Source organism: Gymnogyps californianus, unplaced genomic scaffold, assembly GCF_018139145.2.
Source record: "Gymnogyps californianus isolate 813 unplaced genomic scaffold, ASM1813914v2 HiC_scaffold_230, whole genome shotgun sequence".
In the NCBI taxonomy this organism is placed as follows: Eukaryota; Metazoa; Chordata; class Aves; order Accipitriformes; family Cathartidae; genus Gymnogyps; species Gymnogyps californianus.
The window spans coordinates 1-26,357 of record NW_026114111.1 but is presented as its reverse complement, the minus strand read 5'-3'; the positions used below and the strand labels follow the sequence as shown (position 1 = coordinate 26,357).

At 52.4% G+C, this 26,357-nt stretch overlaps 1 protein-coding gene and 2 pseudogenes across 1 annotated transcript; all 3 read right to left on the bottom strand.

The window, feature by feature from the left end:
• Positions 1 to 699: 699 nt before the first annotated feature.
• On the bottom strand, positions 700 to 6,303 carry LOC127028160 (adenosine 5'-monophosphoramidase HINT2-like; annotated as a pseudogene).
• A 5,309-nt stretch (positions 6,304 to 11,612) lies between these two features.
• Positions 11,613 to 17,204, bottom strand: LOC127028158 (adenosine 5'-monophosphoramidase HINT2-like). Its single transcript, XM_050913932.1, has 4 exons — positions 17,038 to 17,204; positions 14,391 to 14,724; positions 12,756 to 12,860; positions 11,613 to 11,952 (listed from the first exon to the last, which is right to left on the bottom strand). The coding sequence occupies exons 1-4, from the start codon at positions 17,202 to 17,204 to the stop codon at positions 11,788 to 11,790; spliced, it is 771 nt and encodes a 256-aa protein (XP_050769889.1). The 3' UTR covers positions 11,613 to 11,787.
• Positions 17,205 to 19,134: 1,930 nt separating this feature from the next.
• On the bottom strand, positions 19,135 to 24,642 carry LOC127028157 (adenosine 5'-monophosphoramidase HINT2-like; annotated as a pseudogene).
• Positions 24,643 to 26,357: the final 1,715 nt, after the last annotated feature.

The window sequence follows — 26,357 nt, the reverse complement described above, 5'->3', positions numbered from 1 at the left end:
TGGGATGGAGGTAACTTTCCCCATAGCAGCCCTCATAGTGCTGTGCTTTGTAGTTGTAGCTAGAAGGGTGTTGATAACACACCAATGTTTCGGCTACTGCTGAGCAGTGCTCCCACAGCATGGAGGCTGTCTCTCCAACCACCCCCACCCCCACAGTCCAGTAAGCTGGGGGTGGGCAAGAGGCTGGGAAGGGACAGAGCCAGGACAGCTGACCCAAACTGACAAAAGAGATATTCCACTGTGCTATGGAAGCACCACAGCTGCCATTCAGACCGATTGTTTTCCTCCTACCGCATCCCTCCTCACCACAAAAGGGATATCAACGGGGCCTTAGCACACGGCCATTGATAAAGTGCTCCAACAGGAGTTGGATGCTTCCAACACATTGCACCGTGCCAAAACCACCCTTGTATGGCATGCCTGTAGCGTCACATGCAGTATTTTCTAAAGTTTTAGCAGCAGCCTACGCTGGCTTTATGTACATTTGCGTACCACTTCCAAAACGCTAAGAGTTTGCTTCCTACAAGACGCAGGAGACTGCTAAGCGGTTCCAGCGTCACGCTTCAAATGACTGGGCAAATCATTATCTCTCTCTAGAACACTGTTAACAGACTGAAACATTCCACATACTTACACTCCGGGGAGACACCGTTTTAACTTGCAGAACTATTTCCCTCAGTGAGACACACAAGACAGAGATGATATCCCCATGCTAAATCTTTATTGTGCAACTGCTGCTCAAAGCTTTTATTACCTTCCACAGACACACGTCACAGAAAATTAGACATCAACAGTGGCTAGACTGACGGGCAACAGACGAAATCCATTCAGTGGCGATTTGTACACGTGCAGCAACTCTTGCGGTGCAAAAATCTTAGCCAGGCGGCCAGCCCAACTGACAGCCACCCAGAATACGTAGACGTACGTGACAGACAGACTGCCCACCCTCGGGCCCTTCATCCGCAACCATCCGGAATCCATTGGTCAGGCCCAGGTGAGCAGCACGCTTCTTGCCAACAATCATTAAATGCCCAAGAAGCTGGAGAAGGAAGTACAAAACCATAAATAACTAAAATAAAAAGCCACACACAAAGAGGGGAGAGGGCAGGAAGGGAAGGAATGAGAGCAGAGAACCACCCAGAGAAACCAGGTAGCCAATTCCTAGCAATTCAACCATTGCGCTTCAAATGACCGTCTGTCCGCCCGCCCGCAACTGACATTTTCCAAGCAAAGCTACAAAGACCGATTCTGCACACTATAGGGGAAAGAAGAGCCATGCAATTTTTTTCAAGCTAGACAGTAACGGACTACAAAACAGCCACAGAAGCTAAGTTTGTCTCCGGGTTAAAGCCCCCACTATATCTTCAGGCAACATAAGCAATTCGGGTGGAAAATAAACTTTAGGCTGCTTTTGCGTGGGTTTACAAAGTCTTTGAACTTGACTTGCATAGCTGAAAGTGAAGCATCCAGCACCTCTCAACCAGCTTTGCCCTTCCTCACCCCCGACCTGCCAAAAACCCCAAGCCCTCTTCTCCGTATTAGAAGAAGTACTACCACTCTTACTCTAAACCGTGACAATAGGCATCAGACTGCGCTCCAAAACAACACTGCATTTTGCACCAGAAGTACATACCCAGGGATGAGCATTGCTTTATATCACTACTTTTAGTCAAAAAGCTCAACTCCATTACAAGCTAGAGGCAAAAGATTATAGCGCCAGAAAACCCAAAACAGCCTACTGTGCCCCATCAAGAGGAAAAGGGGGGATGGGAAAGAGTCTAGTAAATTAGGAACTAATTACAGGTACAGTTTAGCGTACAGAAAGCTTCCACAGTACTTACAGATTCACCAGAATCTTCCGCTTCAGATAACCTGATAATTGGCTCCTTAGGCATGACTAGGAAAAGCGTCGGAGCTTGGGTGAAAGATCACGGAACGCAAGGCACTGGAGGAAGAGTAAACAGTTAAAACGTAATTGGCTTCAGAGAAAGGTAATAGCTTAAGCAAATCAATATGCCCCACTGAACTCGTACAGAAGCAGATTACCAGATACCCCAAACACAAGCCGAAACGCTGATTTTTCTTACGTGATATTAATACTTTCTATACACAAAATACAACGTATTTACAGAGCCCCCTCCAGAAGTGGGATTCAGCATGTAAGATGATGGGGGCAAGGAGACGGGCCAGTACTTCAGATTAGCGACCTCCAGTATGGTTTCATTTGGGTTGATCGTTTCCTAAGCAGTTTTTCTATTCGATGTGGTCCACACAGAGGCAGGAGACAAATGGCTTAACTGAATCAGCAACAAATTTAGTGAAGTGGAAGATCAGCGGCCATTCGTTTTCCACGGTACAGGGAGCTCAAGTATTGAACAAAAGCATAATCACAGGAAGCCTGCAAGTGCATAGTACGAGTCTGGCTTCTAGATTGCACATAAACCCTGCCTTCAAAAGCAGAAGACATCCCTAACTGTTAATCTTCAGCATTTTAATAACAAAATTACACGGGATACTAACTTAAAGTTAACATCGTGTAGGTAACGGCTGCATTTTTTTCCCCCCAGTCTAAGCAGCTCGCTCTAGTTCCTAGCACCTTGTGGTGCGCCAGCGTCCGTGAACCTTGCAAGCATGCTGTTATCATGGTCCCACTTCACCACAGAAACAAGATCTGGGAAGCTTTTGCAGCCTGCAGGACGACCGGGTTCTCGATTTTTTTTTTTATTTTATTTTTTTTTTTTTTAAGAAAAATAAGAAAAGCTGTAATTCTTTGCTTTAATAATCCAGTTTGGGGGTTCAGAACTAAAGCCTAGCACAGCAGGGCTGTGAAATCTCTATAATGCTATGACGAGGCACATCAAGACCTGCATTCCTCCTATGCAGAACTAACTCATTACGGTCACTACTCAGACGTTCGCTGTTTACATACATACACACACACACACACACACCCCTGGAATCCCCGAGGAGATTGACTGCGTGTGCTTAATCTAAGGTTTCAAGACTATCATCCTACACGAGGCAGGACCACTCCCATCCCTCGGCAGCAAACTTTGCACGACTTGCAGCGCCAAAGGGATATCGCGCGGCAAACGTCTGCGGCTGCCACCAAGTGCGTTACCGTCAGAGGCCCTCCTCTACGCACGCACGCACGCACGCAAGCGCACACACGACACAGTGGGGCTGGGAACCGAGGCGAGCCGGACAGCACCAGCAACCCAGTACGCGCCGCGGCAGCCGGGGAGGGGGGCACCGAAGAAGCGCGATGTTTTAGGGATGGTGCAGTAGAGAGCGCCACAACCCAGAGAGGCCCCGTCCGTCCCCCGTCCCTCCACTCACCCGCAGCAACGCCGCCACCCGCCCTGCCGCGCTCCCGGGCACCGCGCAACGGGTCCTCGGCTCAGGGTGCCTGCGAGCGCCGGGGACGGAGGGGACGGGGGGAAGGGAAGAGGAACCGCGCACAGAGCAAAGCCGCGGCTACCTCCTCGTCCTCGTAGATGACGTTGGCGGGGAAGCGCCTTGCCGATGACCTTTCTGAAGACAGTAGTGGCGCCACCGGGCCGGGCGGCCCGCGCCCCAATAATCTCGTCAGCCACGACAAGGCCCGTTGTCGCCCCCGCGCTTCCTCCACTCGGCCAGGCCCTCCGCGGCGCCCGTTGGGCCGCCAGATCGCCGCCGGCCGATCCCGCGTCTCGATTGGCTGTCTCGTCTGTCGTTTTCGCTTGTCCCCGCCCCCTTGGCGGGTCCGCCCTCGTCGACCTGGTGCTTACCGGGGCTCAGGGAGTTTGCGTGCCCTCGGGGCGCGGAGGGATCCGACCTGGGGGTGGAGGGAGAAGACGTTGGGCGAGTCCGCGGAGGGATCTGCGTGCCGTGTAGTGCTGCGACCCTGTGGGCGGGCAACGAGGTCTCAGGAGAGGCTGTTGTAGCTAGAAGTACTATTTCTTGTTATTTATTAACGCATCAAGTCCACCCATGACGTGCTTGTGGCTTTTTGGTGCTGCTCCCTCCAGTCAAATGACTGCTTTTGCCAGGGCAGGGCAGGCCTTAACTTTTCAGAACGTTTCGCAGAACCAACAGAAGTTCCTCAAAATTGTTCCCTGAAAGCCCCGCTTCAATTGCAGACGTTTCTAAGCTGCATGCCGCCTGGCAGAAAATAAAAATACAAAGCGTGTGTTCAGCACTGGTGGCTTGAGGGCTGGAGGGCAGATCAAGATAGGATTTGCGCTAAGCTGGGTAGGAGGCTTTTAGAAAAATAGGCAGTGCCCCCAAAGCTGCCCAAGGGTGGTCTGTGGTGCCCTGCACCCCCGGGGACAGTGAGCAATTTGATTGGTCTACACAACTGTATTGTAACTTATATAAACCCTGCTTTCCTCTATATCGGGCTAAGGATCTCCTTAGCCTTCTTTGCGGCAAGGGCACATTGTCGGCTCATGCTCAACTTGGTGTCCACCAGGAGCCCCCCATGTCCTTTTCTGCAAAGCTGCTTTCCAGCCAGTCAGCCTCCAGCATATACTGGGGCATGGGGCTGTTCCTCCCCAGGTGCAGGACTTGTGTATGTTCAGGTTCCTCAGGTGGTCTCGAACCGGATCGTTTCCTACGATGGGAGGGACTTTGTTCCCCCAGTCCCTGCCTTGAGGTTCAGGGACTTGAGAGATGTGGGAACAGTGATTGCCAGTGAAAACGGAGGAAAAAAATCATTGAGTACCTCAGCCTTCTCCATGTCCCTTGTCGCTAGATCTCCTGTCTTCTTTATCGGAGGGGGGTGGGGGGGTGGTGTACGTTTTCTTTAGTCTTCCTTTTCTGGCCAACGCACCTGTAGAAGCCCTTCTTATGGTTCTTCACATCCCTTGCCAAATTCAGCTCCAGCTGTGCCTTAGCTTTCCTGATCCCATCCCTACACACCCAGGCAGCATCCCTATATTCTTCCCAGGATGCGTGTCCCTGCTTCCACTGCCTATGCATTTCCTTCTTGCGCTTCGGCTCGACCAGAAGGTCCTTACTCAGCCATGCCGGTCTCCTGCCTTCCTTGCCTGATTTCTTACGCATGGGAATCGAGAGCTCTTGTGCTCCAAGAAAAACGTCCTTAAAGAGCTGCCAGCTCCCTTCTGCTCCTTCTGCACAGTGGCTTCCAACTCCTCCTGTTTGTTACCCGTGCATTGGTATAGAGGCACTTCAGTTGGGCTGTCGACCGTGTCACCTTTTTGGAGGATCAAGCCCCAATTCCTCTGTGGCATTTCTCAGGTGTTCCCCTGTTGGTTCCTAACGCATCAGCAGCCCCTGGCTCTTCTCTGTTGCTCAAAACTCCATCCCCTCCCCCTGCTGAGTCTAGTTTAAAGCCCTCCTTGTAAGTCTGGCCAGCTTGTTGGCCAAGACCCTCTTGCCCCGCTTGGTCAGGTGAATCCCATCAGCTCCCAGCAGACCCAGCTTCTCAAAGGTAGATCCATGATCATAGAAGCCAAAACCTTGAGTATGGCACCAGCTACGCAGCCAGGCATTCACCTGTTCAATCCGTCTCCTCCTTCCTGGACCCCTTCCTCTGACTGGGAGGATAGAGGAGAACACCGCCTGTGCTCCTGATCCTTTTCACATTGCTCCGAGGGACATATAGTCTCTTGGGAGGGTTCTAAGTTGCCTCGTCAGACCCTACACGGAATAGTAGGAGCGGATGATAATCTGTAGGGGTCACCAGGCTCGGCAGCCTCTCAGTGACGCCACGAATGCGAGCTCCTGGTAGGCAGCAGACTTCTCTAGAGAAATCGTCTGGACGGCAAATGGGTGCTTCGGTGCCTCTCAGTAGGGAATCTCCAATTACTAATACGTTACGTGCTTTTCTGGTGGCACTGCTTCTAATGCGGGTGGGTGGTTGGGTCAGCTTTGCACGGTTGGCTTGTCCTGGATCCTGTCCGTTATTCACGTGCTCTTCAGTCTCCAAGCCCAGAGCATCCTGTCTGTTATGTAGGGACACCTCAGGAGATGGGGGAGGGTTCTTCCTTCTACCCCGAGCACAGACAAGCGTCCGGTCTCCTTCATCTCGTGAGTTACTTGTGTCAGTCAGCTCGAGGTTGGATTCAGGCTTACCTTCCTCTTGCGCAGCCTTAAGGCAGGCTGTCGCTCAGCCTGGGACAGCGTACAATACCACGCATCAATCTCCTGCTCGCGTTCCCGGATACTGTGCTGCCTGTCGAGCTCCTCTTGTAACATAGTTACTTGTCCAAGGAGATCTTCCAGCTGGGCACGCCTGCAGCTGTGACATCCACCGCTGCCTTCGGGTGCTAGGGGGACTTCCAGGTACTGGAGCTCCATGCAGCCCGAGGTCTAGACAGCTATATCGGTCCTTGGGAGGTCTGTTTGGGGGGAGACGTCAGCATAGGTAGGCTGTAGTGCTTCCGTTTGGGTTGCAGCCACAGCCTTGCAGTTGTGGCAGGTGGACACCATTTTCTTTCAGCAGGTCACCCCGAAGTCCCAGGACAGAAGAGAAAGGGCGGCAGGTACCGGCAGGGGGGGAAGGGAGAGAAGGGGCCGCTGCAGTCCCACAGCCTTTTCCATGTCCTGTGTCACCAGGTCCCCCCGCCTCATTCAGCAGAGGGCCCACATTTTCCATAGCCTTCCTTTTGTCACCCATGTACTTATAGAAGCCCTTCTTGTTGTCTTTGACATCCCTTGCCAGATTCAATTCCAGTTGGAATTCCAGCTTTCCTAACCTCAGCCCTGCATGCTCGGACACCGTCTCCGTATTCCTCCCAGGTTACCCGTCCTTGCTTCCACCCTCTGCAGGCTTCCTTTTTGTGCTTGAGCTTGGCCAGGAGCTCCTTGCTCATCCACGCAGGCCTCCTGGCATTTTTGCCCGACTTCCTGCTCGTTGGGATGGACCGCTCTTGAGCTTGGAGGAGGCGACCCTCCAAGGTTAACCAGCTTTCTTGGGCCCCTCTTCCCTCCAGGGGATGCTATCCCACGGGACACTTCCAAGCAGATCCCTGAAGAGGCCAGAGTCGGCTCTCCTCAAGTCCAGGGCTGTGAGCTTGCTTTTTACCCTCCTCTCGGGATCCTGAACTCCACCATCTCATGGTCACTGCAGCCAAGGCTGCCTTTGACCTTCACATCCCCAACGAGCCCCTCCTTGTCGGTCAGTAGGAGGTCCAGCAGAGCACCTCTCCTCGTTGGCACCTCTATCACTTGGGTGAGGAAGTTGTCGTCGACGCGCTCCAGGAACCTCCTAGATTGCTTATGCCCTGCTGTGTTGTCCCTCCAGCAGATATCGGGGTGGTTGAAGTCCCCCGTGAGGACCAGGGCCTGCAAACGCCAGGCTGCTCCTATCTGTCTGTAGAGGGCCTCATCCGCTTGTTCTTCCTGGTCGGGCGGCCTATAGCAGACACCCACTACAATGCCACCCTTACCCGTCTTCTCTTCAAGCCTTACCCATAAGCTCTCAGTTGGCTCATCAGCCCTCCCCAGCCAGGGCTCCATGCATTCCAGCTGTTCTCTCACATAAAAGGGCCACTCCCCCTCCTCATCTTCCGCCTGTCCTTCCTAAAGCCTGCCCGTAGCCCTCCATTGCAACGCTCCAGTCACGGGAGCCATCCCACCACGTCTCCGTGATCCCAACAAGATCGTAGCCCTGCAACTGCACACGCATCTCTGACTCCTCACGCTTATTCCCCATACTGCGTGCGTTAGCGTACAGGCACTTCAGAGAGGCACCCCGGCACGTTGACTCCCTAGAAAGGGTTTTTGGGATTTCTCCATAATGGTGCCTTGTAGGCACTTCCTTGCTTACATGCAAATGCTGGAGGTGACCCTGCTTAAGCCCCGTTTTGTTGATTTTGTGACCCCTTCCCATCACATCACCCCCTGCCCTTTGCTCAGTGACCCTGTCCGTCACTCCCTCACAGGGCTGCTGGTTACTCTCTCCCTCCCCCCTCAGTCTTAGTTTAAAGCCCTCCTAATGAGGTCAGCTATCCTACTGGCAAAAATACCTTTGCCCCGCTTAGTGAGGTGGATCCCCTCTCTCCCAAGCAGACGCTGATCCACAAACAGGGTCCCATGGTCATAGAACCCAAAACCCTGTCGCCAGCACCAGCTCCGCAGCCAATTATTGACCCGCATTATCAGTGCCCTCCTCCTCCCACCCTTTCCCCTCACCGGCAGGACTGAGGAGAACACCACCTGGGCCCCCATGCCCTTGACTACCGCCCTCAGAGCTCTGGGGTCATTGCTAGGGGAAACCTGGTGTGACGGATGCGCTCCTCCTGCTTCAACTAACTGACCTGTGGTCCAGGCAGATGCTCAACAAGTAGGCCTAACCAAAGTTAATCCTAGTGCGTGAGGCTATCGGCGAGAACCCAGCACCAAAACCAACAAACCGGTTTGGCTGGAGACTGGGCTGATAAGCGGCCGAAACTGCATGAACGCAGCAGAAAATCTGACTACGAGTCAACCACTTTACGCTATAAATATGTGCAGCCATCAGGGTCCGTTGAGCTCTCCCTCCATAGCAGCTGGCTGCGCGGCAGTGATCTCCCCTTGAGTAGGGACGCCTCTCAAGGTTACCCCTCGAGGCCGAGAGATCCCTTACCTGACACCAGGCATCGATGGGTTGGTAAGTGACATTTTTTTTGCATGCACGTAACATTTAAGATACGTATAGTAAGCTTACGCGATACTCTCTGTATCCCATACTAACTTTAAGTGTAGGAAATAGCAGAGTATTGGCCGCCAATCCATCTGTACTTATTAAATATTTTACATACCTAAATTTACCGATTAGAACTCAATAAACTAACTACTCGATCAGATCTGTCTGAGTGATCTCTGACTCTTCTCCTGCGACACCTGGACGGTATCAAAAGCATCATTGGTGCCCAATTCTCAGCTTTGGGTCTCCTTTGCTACTGAAATCTCAGTTATAGAAGACGGATTGGTACCTGCGCTTCAGTCAAATCAACATTCAGTCCTAATCCTTCCCGACAAAAGGGTCAGGAACTACATCTCCAGCCTTACTTATTGTCCTTTTAACCCTTCACATCCTCAAGGCATTGCCTTCTCTAAGGCTCTGTTTTAATCAAGTTTAGCAAGACCAAGCTCACATCTACTCCACGACCTCTTTATAGCTGTTCCTGGGTTTCCAACACACACACACACACACCACACACACACAGAGCATCCAACAGGCTCTGTACATTTTAATCCCTTTGCACGCAGGAGTTCCAGTTCTTTGTCGCTTTTATTGCCAAGTGAGAAAAAATGGAGTCTAGATCCCTTTTCTCACAAGAACCTCTTATTGCTCAGAAAGAAGGCTTCTTCTCTTGAAATTTCCCCCCCTCAAAGCGACTGGATCCCCAGATACTTCCCGACTTTCCTATCTCCAAAACGTCCCGTTCCTACCCCAGTCACTATCATTCTTCAAACCACCAACCCCTTCAACTTCTACATGGAGGAACCTGCCTTTTAGGCTTTGTGATGGGTTGACCTTGGCCGGCTGCCAGGGGCCCACCCAGCTGCTCTCTCACTGCCCCTCCTCAACAGGACAGGGGGAGAAAACAGGATGAAAAAGTTCCTTCAGGAAAGAGCCACCTGCCGGATCCACGGGCAGCAGGGAAATACCTGCCCCGGACAGCGTTTTGCCCTTTCTTAAACATGTTTTCACAGGGGCGCCACCAGCTTTGCCGAGTTGCTCAGCTTTGGCCTGCGGTGACTCCGGTGCCTAGCTGGCTGGAACCAGCTGTGTCCGGCACAGGGCAGACCCTGGCCTCTTCTCACAGAGGCCACCCCTGCAGGCCGCACCTGGAGCACTGTGTCCAGTTCTGGTTCCCACAGTTCAAAAAAAAAAGACGCAGACAGACTGGAGAGGGTCCCAAGGAGGGCCACCAAGATGATCAAAGGGCTGGAGAACCTGCCCTATGAGGAAAGACTGAAGGACTTGGGTCTTTTCTCCCTTGGAGAAGAGAAGGCTCGGGGGGGCCTCATCACAGTATTCCTGTACTTAAAGGGTGGCTACAAAGAGGACGGAGGCTCTCTCTTCACAAGGAGCCACATGGAGAAGACGAGGGGCAACGGGTACAAGTTGCACCAGGAGAGAGGTTTCACCTCGATACAAGACAGATATTGTTTTTTTTTTTTTTACAGTGAGAACAATCATCCACTGGAACAGCCTCCCCAGGGACGTGGTAGAGTCCCCATCGCTGGAGGTTTTCAAGATGCAATTGGACAGGGTGCTAGATAATCCCATCTAGGCTCCCTTTCCCACAAAAGGTTGGACCAGATGATCTTTCGAGGTCCCTCCCCACCTGGGCTGCTCTAGGATTCTACGATTCTTCAGTGGATCGCTGCTTAATAACCCTTTGCTCTCTCTGGTTTGGAGCAAAGGATCGGCAACGTCGCCTGCGAGGCGAGACATAAATTCCACCAGGCGCCACAGACTTCTAAAACCTATGGTAATCACCCAGTCTCTCTGAATGTATAAGCCATACCTAGCTGCTTCAAAATTCCCCCGCCTCCAGAAGCGGGAACACCTTCTAGATACCTTAGGGCGTTTACACAGACAGAACAATAGATGATACCTAGCTCAATCATTCAGTAAGCAAACGCTGCACCAGTGCAGTTTCAAGGAAACATCACATGTCAGTTTCCAGCTACTTCAGGTAAATCATTTCCATCTCTTCCCCGGGAAGATTAAATAAAGGTGAAGTCCTCGGGTTACTCACACGCCTGTGTCACCAAACTTCACCTGATCGCTTGGGGCTATAGAAGAGGTGAAGACGCCTTCCAGTGGGCGTCTCAGAGGCCTCAGTAACATAGTGTTCGAGGGCAACGAAGGATCGCCCTGCTTTCCCACGCCCATCTCCATCTTTCTTTAACAGCTATTAAAAAAGGAAGTTTGCCATCTCCCTGTGATGTAGTTTTGGTTTGGGTCTGGCTGGGATGGAGGTAACTTTCCCCATAGCAGCCCTCATAGTGCTGTGCTTTGTAGTTGTAGCTAGAAGGGTGTTGATAACACACCAATGTTTCGGCTACTGCTGAGCAGTGCTCCCACAGCATGGAGGCTGTCTCTCCAACCACCCCCACCCCCACAGTCCAGTAAGCTGGGGGTGGGCAAGAGGCTGGGAAGGGACAGAGCCAGGACAGCTGACCCAAACTGACAAAAGAGATATTCCACTGTGCTATGGAAGCACCACAGCTGCCATTCAGACCGATTGTTTTCCTCCTACCGCATCCCTCCTCACCACAAAAGGGATATCAACGGGGCCTTAGCACACGGCCATTGATAAAGTGCTCCAACAGGAGTTGGATGCTTCCAACACATTGCACCGTGCCAAAACCACCCTTGTATGGCATGCCTGTAGCGTCACATACAGTATTTTCTAAAGTTTTAGCAGCAGCCTACGCTGGCTTTATGTACATTTGCGTACCACTTCCAAAACGCTAAGAGTTTGCTTCCTACAAGACGCAGGAGACTGCTAAGCGGTTCCAGCGTCACGCTTCAAATGACTGGGCAAATCATTATCTCTCTCTAGAACACTGTTAACAGACTGAAACATTCCACATACTTACACTCCGGGGAGACACCGTTTTAACTTGCAGAACTATTTCCCTCAGTGAGACACACAAGACAGAGATGATATCCCCATGCTAAATCTTTATTGTGCAACTGCTGCTCAAAGCTTTTATTACCTTCCACAGACACACGTCACAGAAAATTAGACATCAACAGTGGCTAGACTGACGGGCAACAGACGAAATCCATTCAGTGGCGATTTGTACACGTGCAGCAACTCTTGCGGTGCAAAAATCTTAGCCAGGCGGCCAGCCCAACTGACAGCCACCCAGAATACGTAGACGTACGTGACAGACAGACTGCCCACCCTCGGGCCCTTCATCCGCAACCATCCGGAATCCATTGGTCAGGCCCAGGTGAGCAGCACGCTTCTTGCCAACAATCATTAAATGCCCAAGAAGCTGGAGAAGGAAGTACAAAACCATAAATAACTAAAATAAAAAGCCACACACAAAGAGGGGAGAGGGCAGGAAGGGAAGGAATGAGAGCAGAGAACCACCCAGAGAAACCAGGTAGCCAATTCCTAGCAATTCAACCATTGCGCTTCAAATGACCGTCTGTCCGCCCGCCCGCAACTGACATTTTCCAAGCAAAGCTACAAAGACCGATTCTGCACACTATAGGGGAAAAGAAGAGCCATGCAATTTTTTTCAAGCTAGACAGTAACGGACTACAAAACAGCCACAGAAGCTAAGTTTGTCTCCGGGTTAAAGCCCCCACTATATCTTCAGGCAACATAAGCAATTCGGGTGGAAAATAAACTTTAGGCTGCTTTTGCGTGGGTTTACAAAGTCTTTGAACTTGACTTGCATAGCTGAAAGTGAAGCATCCAGCACCTCTCAACCAGCTTTGCCCTTCCTCACCCCCGACCTGCCAAAAACCCCAAGCCCTCTTCTCCGTATTAGAAGAAGTACTACCACTCTTACTCTAAACCGTGACAATAGGCATCAGACTGCGCTCCAAAACAACACTGCATTTTGCACCAGAAGTACATACCCAGGGATGAGCATTGCTTTATATCACTACTTTTAGTCAAAAAGCTCAACTCCATTACAAGCTAGAGGCAAAAGATTATAGCGCCAGAAAACCCAAAACAGCCTACTGTGCCCCATCAAGAGGAAAAGGGGGGATGGGAAAGAGTCTAGTAAATTAGGAACTAATTACAGGTACAGTTTAGTGTACAGAAAGCTTCCACAGTACTTACAGATTCACCAGAATCTTCCGCTTCAGATAACCTGATAATTGGCTCCTTAGGCATGACTAGGAAAAGCGTCGGAGCTTGGGGTGAAAGATCACGGAACGCAAGGCACTGGAGGAAGAGTAAACAGTTAAAACGTAATTGGCTTCAGAGAAAGGTAATAGCTTAAGCAAATCAATATGCCCCACTGAACTCGTACAGAAGCAGATTACCAGATACCCCAAACACAAGCCGAACGCTGATTTTTCTTACGTGATATTAATACTTTCTATACACAAAATACAACGTATTTACAGAGCCCCCTCCAGAAGTGGGATTCAGCATGTAAGATGATGGGGGCAAGGAGACGGGCCAGTACTTCAGATTAGCGACCTCCAGTATGGTTTCATTTGGGTTGATCGTTTCCTAAGCAGTTTTTCTATTCGATGTGGTCCACACAGAGGCAGGAGACAAATGGCTTAACTGAATCAGCAACAAATTTAGTGAAGTGGAAGATCAGCGGCCATTCGTTTTCCACGGTACAGGGAGCTCAAGTATTGAACAAAAGCATAATCACAGGAAGCCTGCAAGTGCATAGTACGAGTCTGGCTTCTAGATTGCACATAAACCCTGCCTTCAAAAGCAGAAGACATCCCTAACTGTTAATCTTCAGCATTTTAATAACAAAATTACACGGGATACTAACTTAAAGTTAACATCGTGTAGGTAACGGCTGCATTTTTTTCCCCCCAGTCTAAGCAGTTCGCTCTAGTTCCTAGCACCTTGTGGTGCGCCAGCTCCGTGAACCTTGCAAGCATGCTGTTATCACGGTCCCACTTCACCACAGAAACAAGATCTGGGAAGCTTTTGCAGCCTGCAGGACGACCGGGTTCTCGATTTTTTTTTTATTTTTTTTTTTTTTTTTTTTAAGAAAAATAAGAAAAGCTGTAATTCTTTGCTTTAATAATCCAGTTTGGGGGTTCAGAACTAAAGCCTAGCACAGCAGGGCTGTGAAATCTCTATAATGCTATGACGAGGCACATCAAGACCTGCATTCCTCCTATGCAGAACTAACTCATTACGGTCACTACTCAGACGTTCGCTGTTTACATACATACACACACACACACACACCCCCCGGAATCCCCGAGGAGATTGACTGCGTGTGCTTAATCTAAGGTTTCAAGACTATCATCCTACACGAGGCAGGACCACTCCCATCCCTCGGCAGCAAACTTTGCACGACTTGCAGCGCCAAAGGGATATCGCGCGGCAAACGTCTGCGGCTGCCACCAAGTGCGTTACCGTCAGAGGCCCTCCTCTACGCACGCACGCACGCAAGCGCACACACGACACAGTGGGGCTGGGAACCGAGGCGAGCCGGACAGCACCAGCAACCCAGTACGCGCCGCGGCAGCCGGGGGAGGGGGCACCGAAGAAGCGCGATGTTCTAGGGATGGTGCAGTAGAGAGCGCCACAACCCAGAGAGGCCCCGTCCGTCCCCCGTCCCTCCACCCACCCGCAGCAACGCCGCCACCCGCCCTGCCGCGCTCCCGGGCACCGCGCAACGGGTCCTCGGCTCAGGGTGCCTGCGAGCGCCGGGGGACGGAGGGGACGGGGGGAAGGGAAGAGGAACCGCGCACAGAGCAAAGCCGCGGCTACCTCCTCGTCCTCGTAGATGACGTTGGCGGGAAGCGCCTTGCCGATGACCTTTCCGAAGACAGTAGTGGCGCCACCGGGCCGGACGGCCCGCGCCCCAATAATCTCGTCAGCCACGACAAGGCCCATTGTCGCCCCCGCGCTTCCTCCACTCGGCCAGGCCCTCCGCGGCGCCCGTTGGGCCGCCAGATCGCCGCCGGCCGATCCCGCGTCTCGATTGGCTGTCTCGTCTGTCGTTTTCGCTTGTCCCCGCCCCTTGGCGGGTCCGCCCTCGTCGACCTGGTGCTTACCGGGGCTCAGGGAGTTTGCGTGCCCTCGGGGCGCGGAGGGATCCGACCTGGGGGTGGAGGGAGAAGACGTTGGGCGAGTCCGCGGAGGGATCTGCGTGCCGTGTAGTGCTGCGACCCTGTGGGCGGGCAACGAGGTCTTCAGGAGAGGCTGTTGTAGCTAGAAGTACTATTTCTTGTTATTTATTAACGCATCAAGTCCACCCATGACGTGCTTGTGGCTTTTTGGTGCTGCTCCCTCCAGTCAAATGACTGCTTTTGCCAGGGCAGGGCAGGCCTTAACTTTTCAGAACGTTTCGCAGAACCAACAGAAGTTCCTCAAAATTGTTCCCTGAAAGCCCCGCTTCAATTGCAGACGTTTCTAAGCTGCATGCCGCCTGGCAGAAAATAAAAATACAAAGCGTGTGTTCAGCACTGGTGGCTTTGAGGGCTGGAGGGCAGATCAAGATAGGATTTGCGCTAAGCTGGGTAGGAGGCTTTTAGAAAAATAGGCAGTGCCCCCAAAGCTGCCCAAGGGTGGTCTGTGGTGCCCTGCACCCCGGGGACAGTGAGCAATTTGATTGGTCTACACAACTGTATTGTAACTTATATAAACCCTGCTTTCCTCTATATCGGGCTAAGGATCTCCTTAGCCTTCTTTGCGGCAAGGGCACATTGTCGGCTCACGCTCAACTTGGTGTCCACCAGGAGCCCCCCATGTCCTTTTCTGCAAAGCTGCTTTCCAGCCAGTCAGCCTCCAGCATATACTGGGGCATGGGGCTGTTCCTCCCCAGGTGCAGGACTTGTGTATGTTCAGGTTCCTCAGGTGGTCTCGAACCGATCGTTTCCTACAATGGGAGGGACTTTGTTCCCCCAGTCCCTGCCTTGAGGTTCAGGGACTTGAGAGATGTGGGAACAGTGATTGCCAGTGAAAACGGAGGAAAAAAATCTTGAGTACCTCAGCCTTCTCCATGTCCTTGTCGCTAGATCTCCTGTCTTCTTTATCGGAGGGGGGTGGGGGGGTGGTGTATGTTTTCTTTAGTCTTCCTTTTCTGGCCAACGCACCTGTAGAAGCCCTTCTTATGGTTCTTCACATTCCCTTGCCAAATTCAGCTCCAGCTGTGCCTTAGCTTTCCTGATCCCATCCCTACACACCCAGGCAGCATCCCTATATTCTTCCCAGGATGCGTGTCCCTGCTTCCACTGCCTATGCATTTCCTTCTTGCGCTTCGGCTCGACCAGAAGGTCCTTACTCAGCCATGCCGGTCTCCTGCCTTCCTTGCCTGATTTCTTACGCATGGGAATCGAGAGCTCTTGTGCTCCAAGAAAAACGTCCTTAAAGAGCTGCCAGCTCCCTTCTGCTCCTTCTGCACAGTGGCTTCCAACTCCTCCTGTTTGTTACCCGTGCATTGGTATAGAGGCACTTCAGTTGGGCTGTCGACCGTGTCACCTTTTTGGAGGATCAAGCCCCAATTCCTCTGTGGCATTTCTCAGGTGTTCCCCTGTTGGTTCCTAACGCATCAGCAGCCCCTGGCTCTTCTCTGTTGCTCAAAACTCCATCCCTCCCCCTGCTGAGTCTAGTTTAAAGCCCTCCTTGTAAGTCTGGCCAGCTTGTTGGCCAAGACCCTCTTGCCCCGCTTGGTCAGGTGAATCCCATCAGCTCCCAGCAGACCCAGCTTCTCAAAGGTAGATCCATGATCATAGAAGCCAAAACCTTGAGTATGGCACCAGCTACGCAGCCAGGCATTCACCTGTTCAATCCGTCTCCTCCTTCCTGGACCCCTTCCTCTGACTGGGAGGATAGAGGAGAACACCGCCTGTGCTCCTGATCCTTTTCACATTGCTCCGAGGGACATATAGTCTCTTGGGAGGTTCTAAGTTGCCTCGTCAGACCCTACACGGAATAGTAGGAGCGGATGATAATCTGTAGGGGTCACCAGGCTCGGCAGCCTCTCAGTGACGCCACGAATGCGAGCTCCTGGTAGGCAGCAGACTTCTCTAGAGAAATCGTCTGGACGGCAAATGGGTGCTTCGGTGCCTCTCAGTAGGGAATCTCCAATTACTAATACGTTACGTGCTTTTCTGGTGGCACTGCTTCTAATGCGGTGGGTGGTTGGGTCAGCTTTGCACGGTTGGCTTGTCCTGGATCCTGTCCGTTACTCACGTGCTCTTCAGTCTCCAAGCCCAGAGCATCCTGTCTGTTATGTAGGGACACCTCAGGAGATGGGGAGGGTTCTTCCTTCTACCCCGAGCACAGACAAGCATCCGGTCTCCTTCATCTCGTGAGTTACTTGTGTCAGTCAGCTCGAGGTTGGATTCAGGCTTACCTTCCTCTTGCGCAGCCTTAAGGCAGGCTGTCGCTCAGCCTGGACAGCGTACAATACCACGCATCAATCTCCTGCTCGCGTTCCCGGATACTGTGCTGCCTGTCGAGCTCCTCTTGTAACATAGTTACTTGTCCAAGGAGATCTTCCAGCTGGGCACGCCTGCAGCTGTGACATCCACCGCTGCCTTCGGGTGCTAGGGGGACTTCCAGGTACTGGAGCTCCATGCAGCCCGAGGTCTAGACAGCTATATCGGTCCTTGGGAGGTCTGTTTGGGGGAGACGTCAGCATAGGTAGGCTGTAGTGCTTCCGTTTGGGTTGCAGCCACAGCCTTGCAGTTGTGGCAGGTGGACACCATTTTCTTTCAGCAGGTCACCCCGAAGTCCCAGGACAGAAGAGAAAGGGCGGCAGGTACCGGCAGGGGGGAAGGGAGAGAAGGGGCCGCTGCAGTCCCACAGCCTTTTCCATGTCCTGTGTCACCAGGTCCCCCCGCCTCATTCAGCAGAGGGCCCACATTTTCCATAGCCTTCCTTTTGTCACCCATGTACTTATAGAAGCCCTTCTTGTTGTCTTTGACATCCCTTGCCAGATTCAATTCCAGTTGGAATTCCAGCTTTCCTAACCTCAGCCCTGCATGCTCGGACACCGTCTCCGTATTCCTCCCAGGTTACCCGTCCTGCTTCCACCCTCTGCAGGCTTCCTTTTTGTGCTTGAGCTTGGCCAGGAGCTCCTTGCTCATCCACGCAGGCCTCCTGGCATTTTTGCCCGACTTCCTGCTCTTGGATGGACCGCTCTTGAGCTTGGAGGAGGCGACCCTCCAAGGTTAACCAGCTTTCTTGGGCCCCTCTTCCCTCCAGGGGATGCTATCCCACGGACACTTCCCAAGCAGATCCCTGAAGAGGCCAGAGTCGGCTCTCCTCAAGTCCAGGGCTGTGAGCTTGCTTTTTACCTCCTCTCGGGATCCTGAAACTCCACCTCTCATGGTCACTGCAGCCAAGGCTGCCTTTGACCTTCACATCCCCAACGAGCCCCTCCTTGTCGGTCAGTAGGAGGTCCAGCAGAGCACCTCTCCTCGTTGGCACCTCTATCACTTGGGTGAGGATGTTGTCGTCGACGCGCTCCAGGAACCTCCTAGATTGCTTATGCCCTGCTGTGTTGTCCTCCAGCAGATATCGGGTGGTTAAATCATTTCCATCTTCTTCCCCGGGAAGATTAAATAAAGGTGAAGTCCTCGGGTTACTCACACGCCTGTGTCACCAAACTTCACCTGATCGCTTGGGCTATAGAAGAGGTGAAGATGCCTTCCAGTGGGCGTCTCAGAGGCCTCAGTAACATAGTGTTCCGAGGGCAACGAAGGATCGCCCTGCTTTCCCACGCCCATCTCCATCTTTCTTTAACAGCTATTAAAAAAGGAAGTTTGCCATCATCCTTGTGATGTAGTTTTGGTTTGGGTCTGGCTGGGATGGAGGTAACTTTCCCCATAGCAGCCCTCATAGTGCTGTGCTTTGTAGTTGTAGCTAGAAGGGTGTTGATAACACACCAATGTTTCGGCTACTGCTGAGCAGTGCTCCCACAGCATGGAGGCTGTCTCTCCAACCACCCCCACCCCCACAGTCCAGTAAGCTGGGGGTGGGCAAGAGGCTGGGAAGGGACAGAGCCAGGACAGCTGACCCAAACTGACAAAAGAGATATTCCACTGTGCTATGGAAGCACCACAGCTGCCATTCAGACCGATTGTTTTCCTCCTACCGCATCCCTCCTCACCACAAAAGGGATATCAACGGGGCCTTAGCACACGGCCATTGATAAAGTGCTCCAACAGGAGTTGGATGCTTCCAACACATTGCACCGTGCCAAAACCACCCTTGTATGGCATGCCTGTAGCGTCACATACAGTATTTTCTAAAGTTTTAGCAGCAGCCTACGCTGGCTTTATGTACATTTGCGTACCACTTCCAAAACGCTAAGAGTTTGCTTCCTACAAGACGCAGGAGACTGCTAAGCGGTTCCAGCGTCACGCTTCAAATGACTGGGCAAATCATTATCTCTCTCTAGAACACTGTTAACAGACTGAAACATTCCACATACTTACACTCCGGGGAGACACCGTTTTAACTTGCAGAACTATTTCCCTCAGTGAGACACACAAGACAGAGATGATATCCCCATGCTAAATCTTTATTGTGCAACTGCTGCTCAAAGCTTTTATTACCTTCCACAGACACACGTCACAGAAAATTAGACATCAACAGTGGCTAGACTGACGGGCAACAGACGAAATCCATTCAGTGGCGATTTGTACACGTGCAGCAACTCTTGCGGTGCAAAAATCTTAGCCAGGCGGCCAGCCCAACTGACAGCCACCCAGAATACGTAGACGTACGTGACAGACAGACTGCCCACCCTCGGGCCCTTCATCCGCAACCATCCGGAATCCATTGGTCAGGCCCAGGTGAGCAGCACGCTTCTTGCCAACAATCATTAAATGCCCAAGAAGCTGGAGAAGGAAGTACAAAACCATAAATAACTAAAATAAAAAGCCACACACAAAGAGGGGAGAGGGCAGGAAGGGAAGGAATGAGAGCAGAGAACCACCCAGAGAAACCAGGTAGCCAATTCCTAGCAATTCAACCATTGCGCTTCAAATGACCGTCTGTCCGCCCGCCCGCAACTGACATTTTCCAAGCAAAGCTACAAAGACCGATTCTGCACACTATAGGGGAAAGAAGAGCCATGCAATTTTTTTCAAGCTAGACAGTAACGGACTACAAAACAGCCACAGAAGCTAAGTTTGTCTCCGGGTTAAAGCCCCCACTATATCTTCAGGCAACATAAGCAATTCGGGTGGAAAATAAACTTTAGGCTGCTTTTGCGTGGGTTTACAAAGTCTTTGAACTTGACTTGCATAGCTGAAAGTGAAGCATCCAGCACCTCTCAACCAGCTTTGCCCTTCCTCACCCCCGACCTGCCAAAAACCCCAAGCCCTCTTCTCCGTATTAGAAGAAGTACTACCACTCTTACTCTAAACCGTGACAATAGGCATCAGACTGCGCTCCAAAACAACACTGCATTTTGCACCAGAAGTACATACCCAGGGATGAGCATTGCTTTATATCACTACTTTTAGTCAAAAAGCTCAACTCCATTACAAGCTAGAGGCAAAAGATTATAGCGCCAGAAAACCCAAAACAGCCTACTGTGCCCCATCAAGAGGAAAAGGGGGGATGGGAAAGAGTCTAGTAAATTAGGAACTAATTACAGGTACAGTTTAGTGTACAGAAAGCTTCCACAGTACTTACAGATTCACCAGAATCTTCCGCTTCAGATAACCTGATAATTGGCTCCTTAGGCATGACTAGGAAAAGCGTCGGAGCTTGGGGTGAAAGATCACGGAACGCAAGGCACTGGAGGAAGAGTAAACAGTTAAAACGTAATTGGCTTCAGAGAAAGGTAATAGCTTAAGCAAATCAATATGCCCCACTGAACTCGTACAGAAGCAGATTACCAGATACCCCAAACACAAGCCGAAACGCTGATTTTTCTTACGTGATATTAATACTTTCTATACACAAAATACAACGTATTTACAGAGCCCCCTCCAGAAGTGGGATTCAGCATGTAAGATGATGGGGGCAAGGAGACGGGCCAGTACTTCAGATTAGCGACCTCCAGTATGGTTTCATTTGGGTTGATCGTTTCCTAAGCAGTTTTTCTATTCGATGTGGTCCACACAGAGGCAGGAGACAAATGGCTTAACTGAATCAGCAACAAATTTAGTGAAGTGGAAGATCAGCGGCCATTCGTTTTCCACGGTACAGGGAGCTCAAGTATTGAACAAAAGCATAATCACAGGAAGCCTGCAAGTGCATAGTACGAGTCTGGCTTCTAGATTGCACATAAACCCTGCCTTCAAAAGCAGAAGACATCCCTAACTGTTAATCTTCAGCATTTTAATAACAAAATTACACGGGATACTAACTTAAAGTTAACATCGTGTAGGTAACGGCTGCATTTTTTTCCCCCAGTCTAAGCAGCTCGCTCTAGTTCCTAGCACCTTGTGGTGCGCCAGCGTCCGTGAACCTTGCAAGCATGCTGTTATCACGGTCCCACTTCACCACAGAAACAAGATCTGGGAAGCTTTTGCAGCCTGCAGGACGACCGGGTTCTCGATTTTTTTTTTTTTTTTTTTTTTTTAAGAAAAATAAGAAAAGCTGTAATTCTTTGCTTTAATAATCCAGTTTGGGGTTCAGAACTAAAGCCTAGCACAGCAGGGCTGTGAAATCTCTATAATGCTATGACGAGGCACATCAAGACCTGCATTCCTCCTATGCAGAACTAACTCATTACGGTCACTACTCAGACGTTCGCTGTTTACATACACACACACACACCCCCTGGAATCCCCGAGGAGATTGACTGCGTGTGCTTAATCTAAGGTTTCAAGACTATCATCCTACACGAGGCAGGACCACTCCCATCCCTCGGCAGCAAACTTTGCACGACTTGCAGCGCCAAAGGGATATCGCGCGGCAAACGTCTGCGGCTGCCACCAAGTGCGTTACCGTCAGAGGCCCTCCTCTACGCACGCACGCACGCACGCACGCACGCGCACACACGACACAGTGGGGCTGGGAACCGAGGCGAGCCGGACAGCACCAGCAACCCAGTACGCGCCGCGGCAGCCGGGGGAGGGGGCACCGAAGAAGCGCGATGTTTTAGGGATGGTGCAGTAGAGAGCGCCACAACCCAGAGAGGCCCCGTCCGTCCCCCGTCCCTCCCCACCCGCAGCAACGCCGCCACCCGCCCTGCCGCGCTCCCGGGCACCGCGCAACGGGTCCTCGGCTCAGGGTGCCTGCGAGCGCCGGGGGACGGGGGGACGGGGGGAAGGGAAGAGGAACCGCGCACAGAGCAAAGCCGCGGCTACCTCCTCGTCCTCGTAGATGACGTTGGCGGGGAAGCGCCTTGCCGATGACCTTTCCGAAGACAGTAGTGGCGCCACCGGGCCGGGCGGCCCGCGCCCCAATAATCTCGTCAGCCACGACAAGGCCCGTTGTCGCCCCCGCGCTTCCTCCACTCGGCCAGGCCCTCCGCGGCGCCCGTTGGGCCGCCAGATCGCCGCCGGCCGATCCCGCGTCTCGATTGGCTGTCTCGTCTGTCGTTTTCGCTTGTCCCCGCCCCCTTGGCGGGTCCGCCCTCGTCGACTGGTGCTTACCGGGGCTCAGGGAGTTTGCGTGCCCTCGGGGCGCGGAGGGATCCGACCTGGGGGTGGAGGGAGAAGACGTTGGGCGAGTCCGCGGAGGGATCTGCGTGCCGTGTAGTGCTGCGACCCTGTGGGCGGGCAACGAGGTCTCAGGAGAGGCTGTTGTAGCTAGAAGTACTATTTCTTGTTATTTATTAACGCATCAAGTCCACCCATGACGTGCTTGTGGCTTTTTGGTGCTGCTCCCTCCAGTCAAATGACTGCTTTTGCCAGGGCAGGGCAGGCCTTAACTTTTCAGAACGTTTCGCAGAACCAACAGAAGTTCCTCAAAATTGTTCCCTGAAAGCCCCGCTTCAATTGCAGACGTTTCTAAGCTGCATGCCGCCTGGCAGAAAATAAAAATACAAAGCGTGTGTTCAGCACTGGTGGCTTGAGGGCTGGAGGGCAGATCAAGATAGGATTTGCGCTAAGCTGGGTAGGAGGCTTTTAGAAAAATAGGCAGTGCCCCCAAAGCTGCCCAAGGGTGGTCTGTGGTGCCCTGCACCCCCGGGGACAGTGAGCAATTTGATTGGTCTACACAACTGTATTGTAACTTATATAAACCCTGCTTTCCTCTATATCGGGCTAAGGATCTCCTTAGCCTTCTTTGCGGCAAGGGCACATTGTCGGCTCATGCTCAACTTGGTGTCCACCAGGAGCCCCCCATGTCCTTTTCTGCAAAGCTGCTTTCCAGCCAGTCAGCCTCCAGCATATATGGGGCATGGGGCTGTTCCTCCCAGGTGCGGACTTGTGTATGTTCAGGTTCCTCAGGTGGTCTCGAACCGATCGTTTCCTTACAATGGGAGGGACTTTGTTCCCCCAGTCCCTGCCTTGAGGTTCAGGGACTTGAGAGATGTGGGAACAGTGATTGCCAGTGAAAACGGAGGAAAAAAATCGTTGAGTACCTCAGCCTTCTCCATGTCCTTGTCGCTAGATCTCCTGTCTTTTTATCGGAGGGGGGTGGGGGGGGGTGTACGTTTTCTTAGTCTTCCTTTTCTGACCAACGCACCTGTAGAAGCCCTTCTTATGGTTCTTCACATCCCTTGCCAAATTCAGCTCCAGCTGTGCCTTAGCTTTCCTGATCCCATCCCTACACACCGGCAGCATCCCTATATTCTTCCCAGGATGCGTGTCCCTGCTTCCACTGCCTATGCATTTCCTTCTTGCGCTTCGGCTCGACCAGAGGTCCTTACAGCCATGCCGGTCTCCTGCCTTCCTTGCCTGATTTCTTACGCATGGGAATCGAGAGCTCTTGTGCTCCAAGAAAAACGTCCTTAAAGAGCTGCCAGCTCCCTTCTGCTCCTTTGCAGTGGCTTCCAACTCCTGTTTGTTACCCGTGCATTGGTATAGAGGCACTTCAGTTGGGCTGTCGACCGTGTCACCTTTTGGAGGATCAAGCCCCAATTCCTCTGTGGCATTTCTCAGGTGTTCCCCTGTTGGTTCCTAACGCATCAGCAGCCCCTGGCTCTTCTCTGTTGCTCAAAACTCCATCCCCTCCCCTGCTGAGTCTAGTTTAAAGCCCTCCTTGTAAGTCTGGCCAGCTTGTTGGCCAAGACCCTCTTGCCCCGCTTGGTCAGGTGAATCCCATCAGCTCCCAGCAGACCCAGCTTCTCAAAGGTAGATCCATGATCATAGAAGCCAAAACCTTGAGTATGGCACCAGCTACGCAGCCAGGCATTCACCTGTTCAATCCGTCTCCTCCTTCCTGGACCCCTTCCTCTGACTGGGAGGATAGAGGAGAACACCGCCTGTGCTCCTGATCCTTTTCGCATTGCTCCGAGGGACATATAGTCTCTTGGGAGGGTTCTAAGTTGCCTCGTCAGACCCTACACGGAATAGTAGGAGCGGATGATAATCTGTAGGGGTCACCAGGCTCGGCAGCCTCTCAGTGACGCCACGAATGCGAGCTCCTGGTAGGCAGCAGACTTCTCTAGAGAAATCGTCTGGACGGCAAATGGGTGCTTCGGTGTCTCAGTAGGGAATCTCCAATTACTAATATCGTTACGTGCTTTCTGGTGGCACTGCTTCTAATGCGGGGTGGGTGGTTGGGTCAGCTTTGCACGGTTGGCTTGTCCTGGATCCTGTCCGTTACTCACGTGCTCTTCAGTCTCCAAGCCCAGAGCATCCTGTCTGTTATGTAGGGACACCTCAGGAGATGGGGAGGGTTCTTCCTTCTACCCCGAGCACAGACAAGCATCCGGTCTCCTTCATCTCGTGAGTTACTTGTGTCAGTCAGCTCGAGGTGGATTCAGGCTTACCTTCCTCTTGCGCAGCCTTAAGGCAGGCTGTCGCTCAGCCTGGGACAGCGTACAATACGCATCAATCTCCTGCTCGCGTTCCCGATACTGTGCTGCCTGTCGAGCTCCTCTTGTAACATAGTTTTGTCCAAGGAGATCTTCCAGCTGGCACGCCTGCAGCTGTGACATCCACCGCTGCCTTCGGGTGCTAGGGGGATTCCAGGTACTGGAGCTCCATGCAGCCCGAGGTCTAGACAGCTATATCGGTCCTTGGGAGGTCTGTTTGGGGGAGACGTCAGCATAGGTAGGCTGTAGTGCTTCCGTTTGGGTTGCAGCCACAGCCTTGCAGTTGTGGCAGGTGGACACCATTTTCTTTCAGCAGGTCACCCCGAAGTCCCAGGACAGAAGAGAAAGGGCGGCAGGTACCGGCAGGGGGGAAGGGAGAGAAGGGGCCGCTGCAGTCCACAGCCTTTTCCATGTCCTGTGTCACCAGGTCCCCCGCCTCATTCAGCAGAGGGCCCACATTTTCCATAGCCTTCCTTTTGTCACCCATGTACTTATAGAAGCCCTTCTTGTTGTCTTTGACATCCCTTGCCAGATTCAATTCCAGTTGGGAATTCCAGCTTTCCTAACTCAGCCCTGCATGCTCGGACACCGTCTCCGTATTCCCTCCAGGTTACCCGTCCTTGCTTCACCCTCTGCAGGCTTCCTTTTTGTGCTTGAGCTTGGCAGGAGCTCCTTGCTCATCCACGCAGGCCTCCTGGCATTTTTGCCCGACTCCTGCTCGTTGGGGGACCGCTCTTGAGCTTGGGGAGGCGACCTCCAAGGTTAACCAGCTTTCTTGGGCCTCTTCCCTCCAGGGGATCTATCCACGGGACACTTCCAAGCAGATCCCTGAAGAGGCCAGAGTCGGCTCCTCAAGTCAGGGCTGTGAGCTTGCTTTTTACCCTCCTCTCGGGATCCTAACTCCACATCTCATGGTCAGTGGCCAAGGCTGCCTTTGACCTTCACATCCAACGAGCCCTCCTTGTCGGTCGTAGGGTAGTCGAGGTCAGCAGAGCACTCTCCTCGGGCACTCTAATCACTTGGGTGAGGAAGTTGTCGTCGACGCGCTCCAGAACCTCCTAGATTGCTATGCCCTGCTGTGTTGTCTCCAGCAGATATTGGGTGGTTGAAGTCCCGTGGAGGGGCCTGCAAACGCCAGGGCTGTCCTATTGTCTGTAGAGGGCCTCATCCGCTTGTTTTCCTGGTCGGGCGGCCTATAGCAGACACCCACTACAATGCCACCCTTAACCCGTCTCTCTCAAGCCTACCCATAAGCTCTCAGTTGGCATCAGCCTCCCAGCCAGGCTCCATGCATTCCAGCTGTTCCTCACATAAAAGGGCCACTCCCCCTCCTCATCTTCCCGGCCTGTCCTTCTAAGCCTGCCCGTAGCCTCCATTGCAACGCTCCAGTCACGGGAGCATCCACCACGTCTCGTGATCCCAACAGATCGTAGCCCTGCACTGCACACGCATCTCTGACTCCTCACGCTTATTCCCATACTGCGTGCGTTAGCGTACAGGCCTTCAGAGAGGCACCCGGCACGTTGATCCCTAGAAAGGTTTGGGGATTTCTCCATAATGGTGCCTTGTAGGCACTTCCTTGCTTACATGCAAATGCTGGAGGTGACCCTGCTTAAGCCCGTTTTGTGATTTGTGACCTTCCCATCACATCACCCCCTGCCCTTGCTGCAGTGACCTGTCGTCACTCACAGGGCTGCTGGTTACTCTCTCCCCCCAGTCTTAGTTTAAAGCCCTCCTAATGAGGTCAGCTATCCCTGGCAAAATACCTTTGCCCCGCTTAGTGAGGTGGATCCCCTCTCTCCCAAGCAGACGCTGATCCACAAAACAGGGTCCCATGG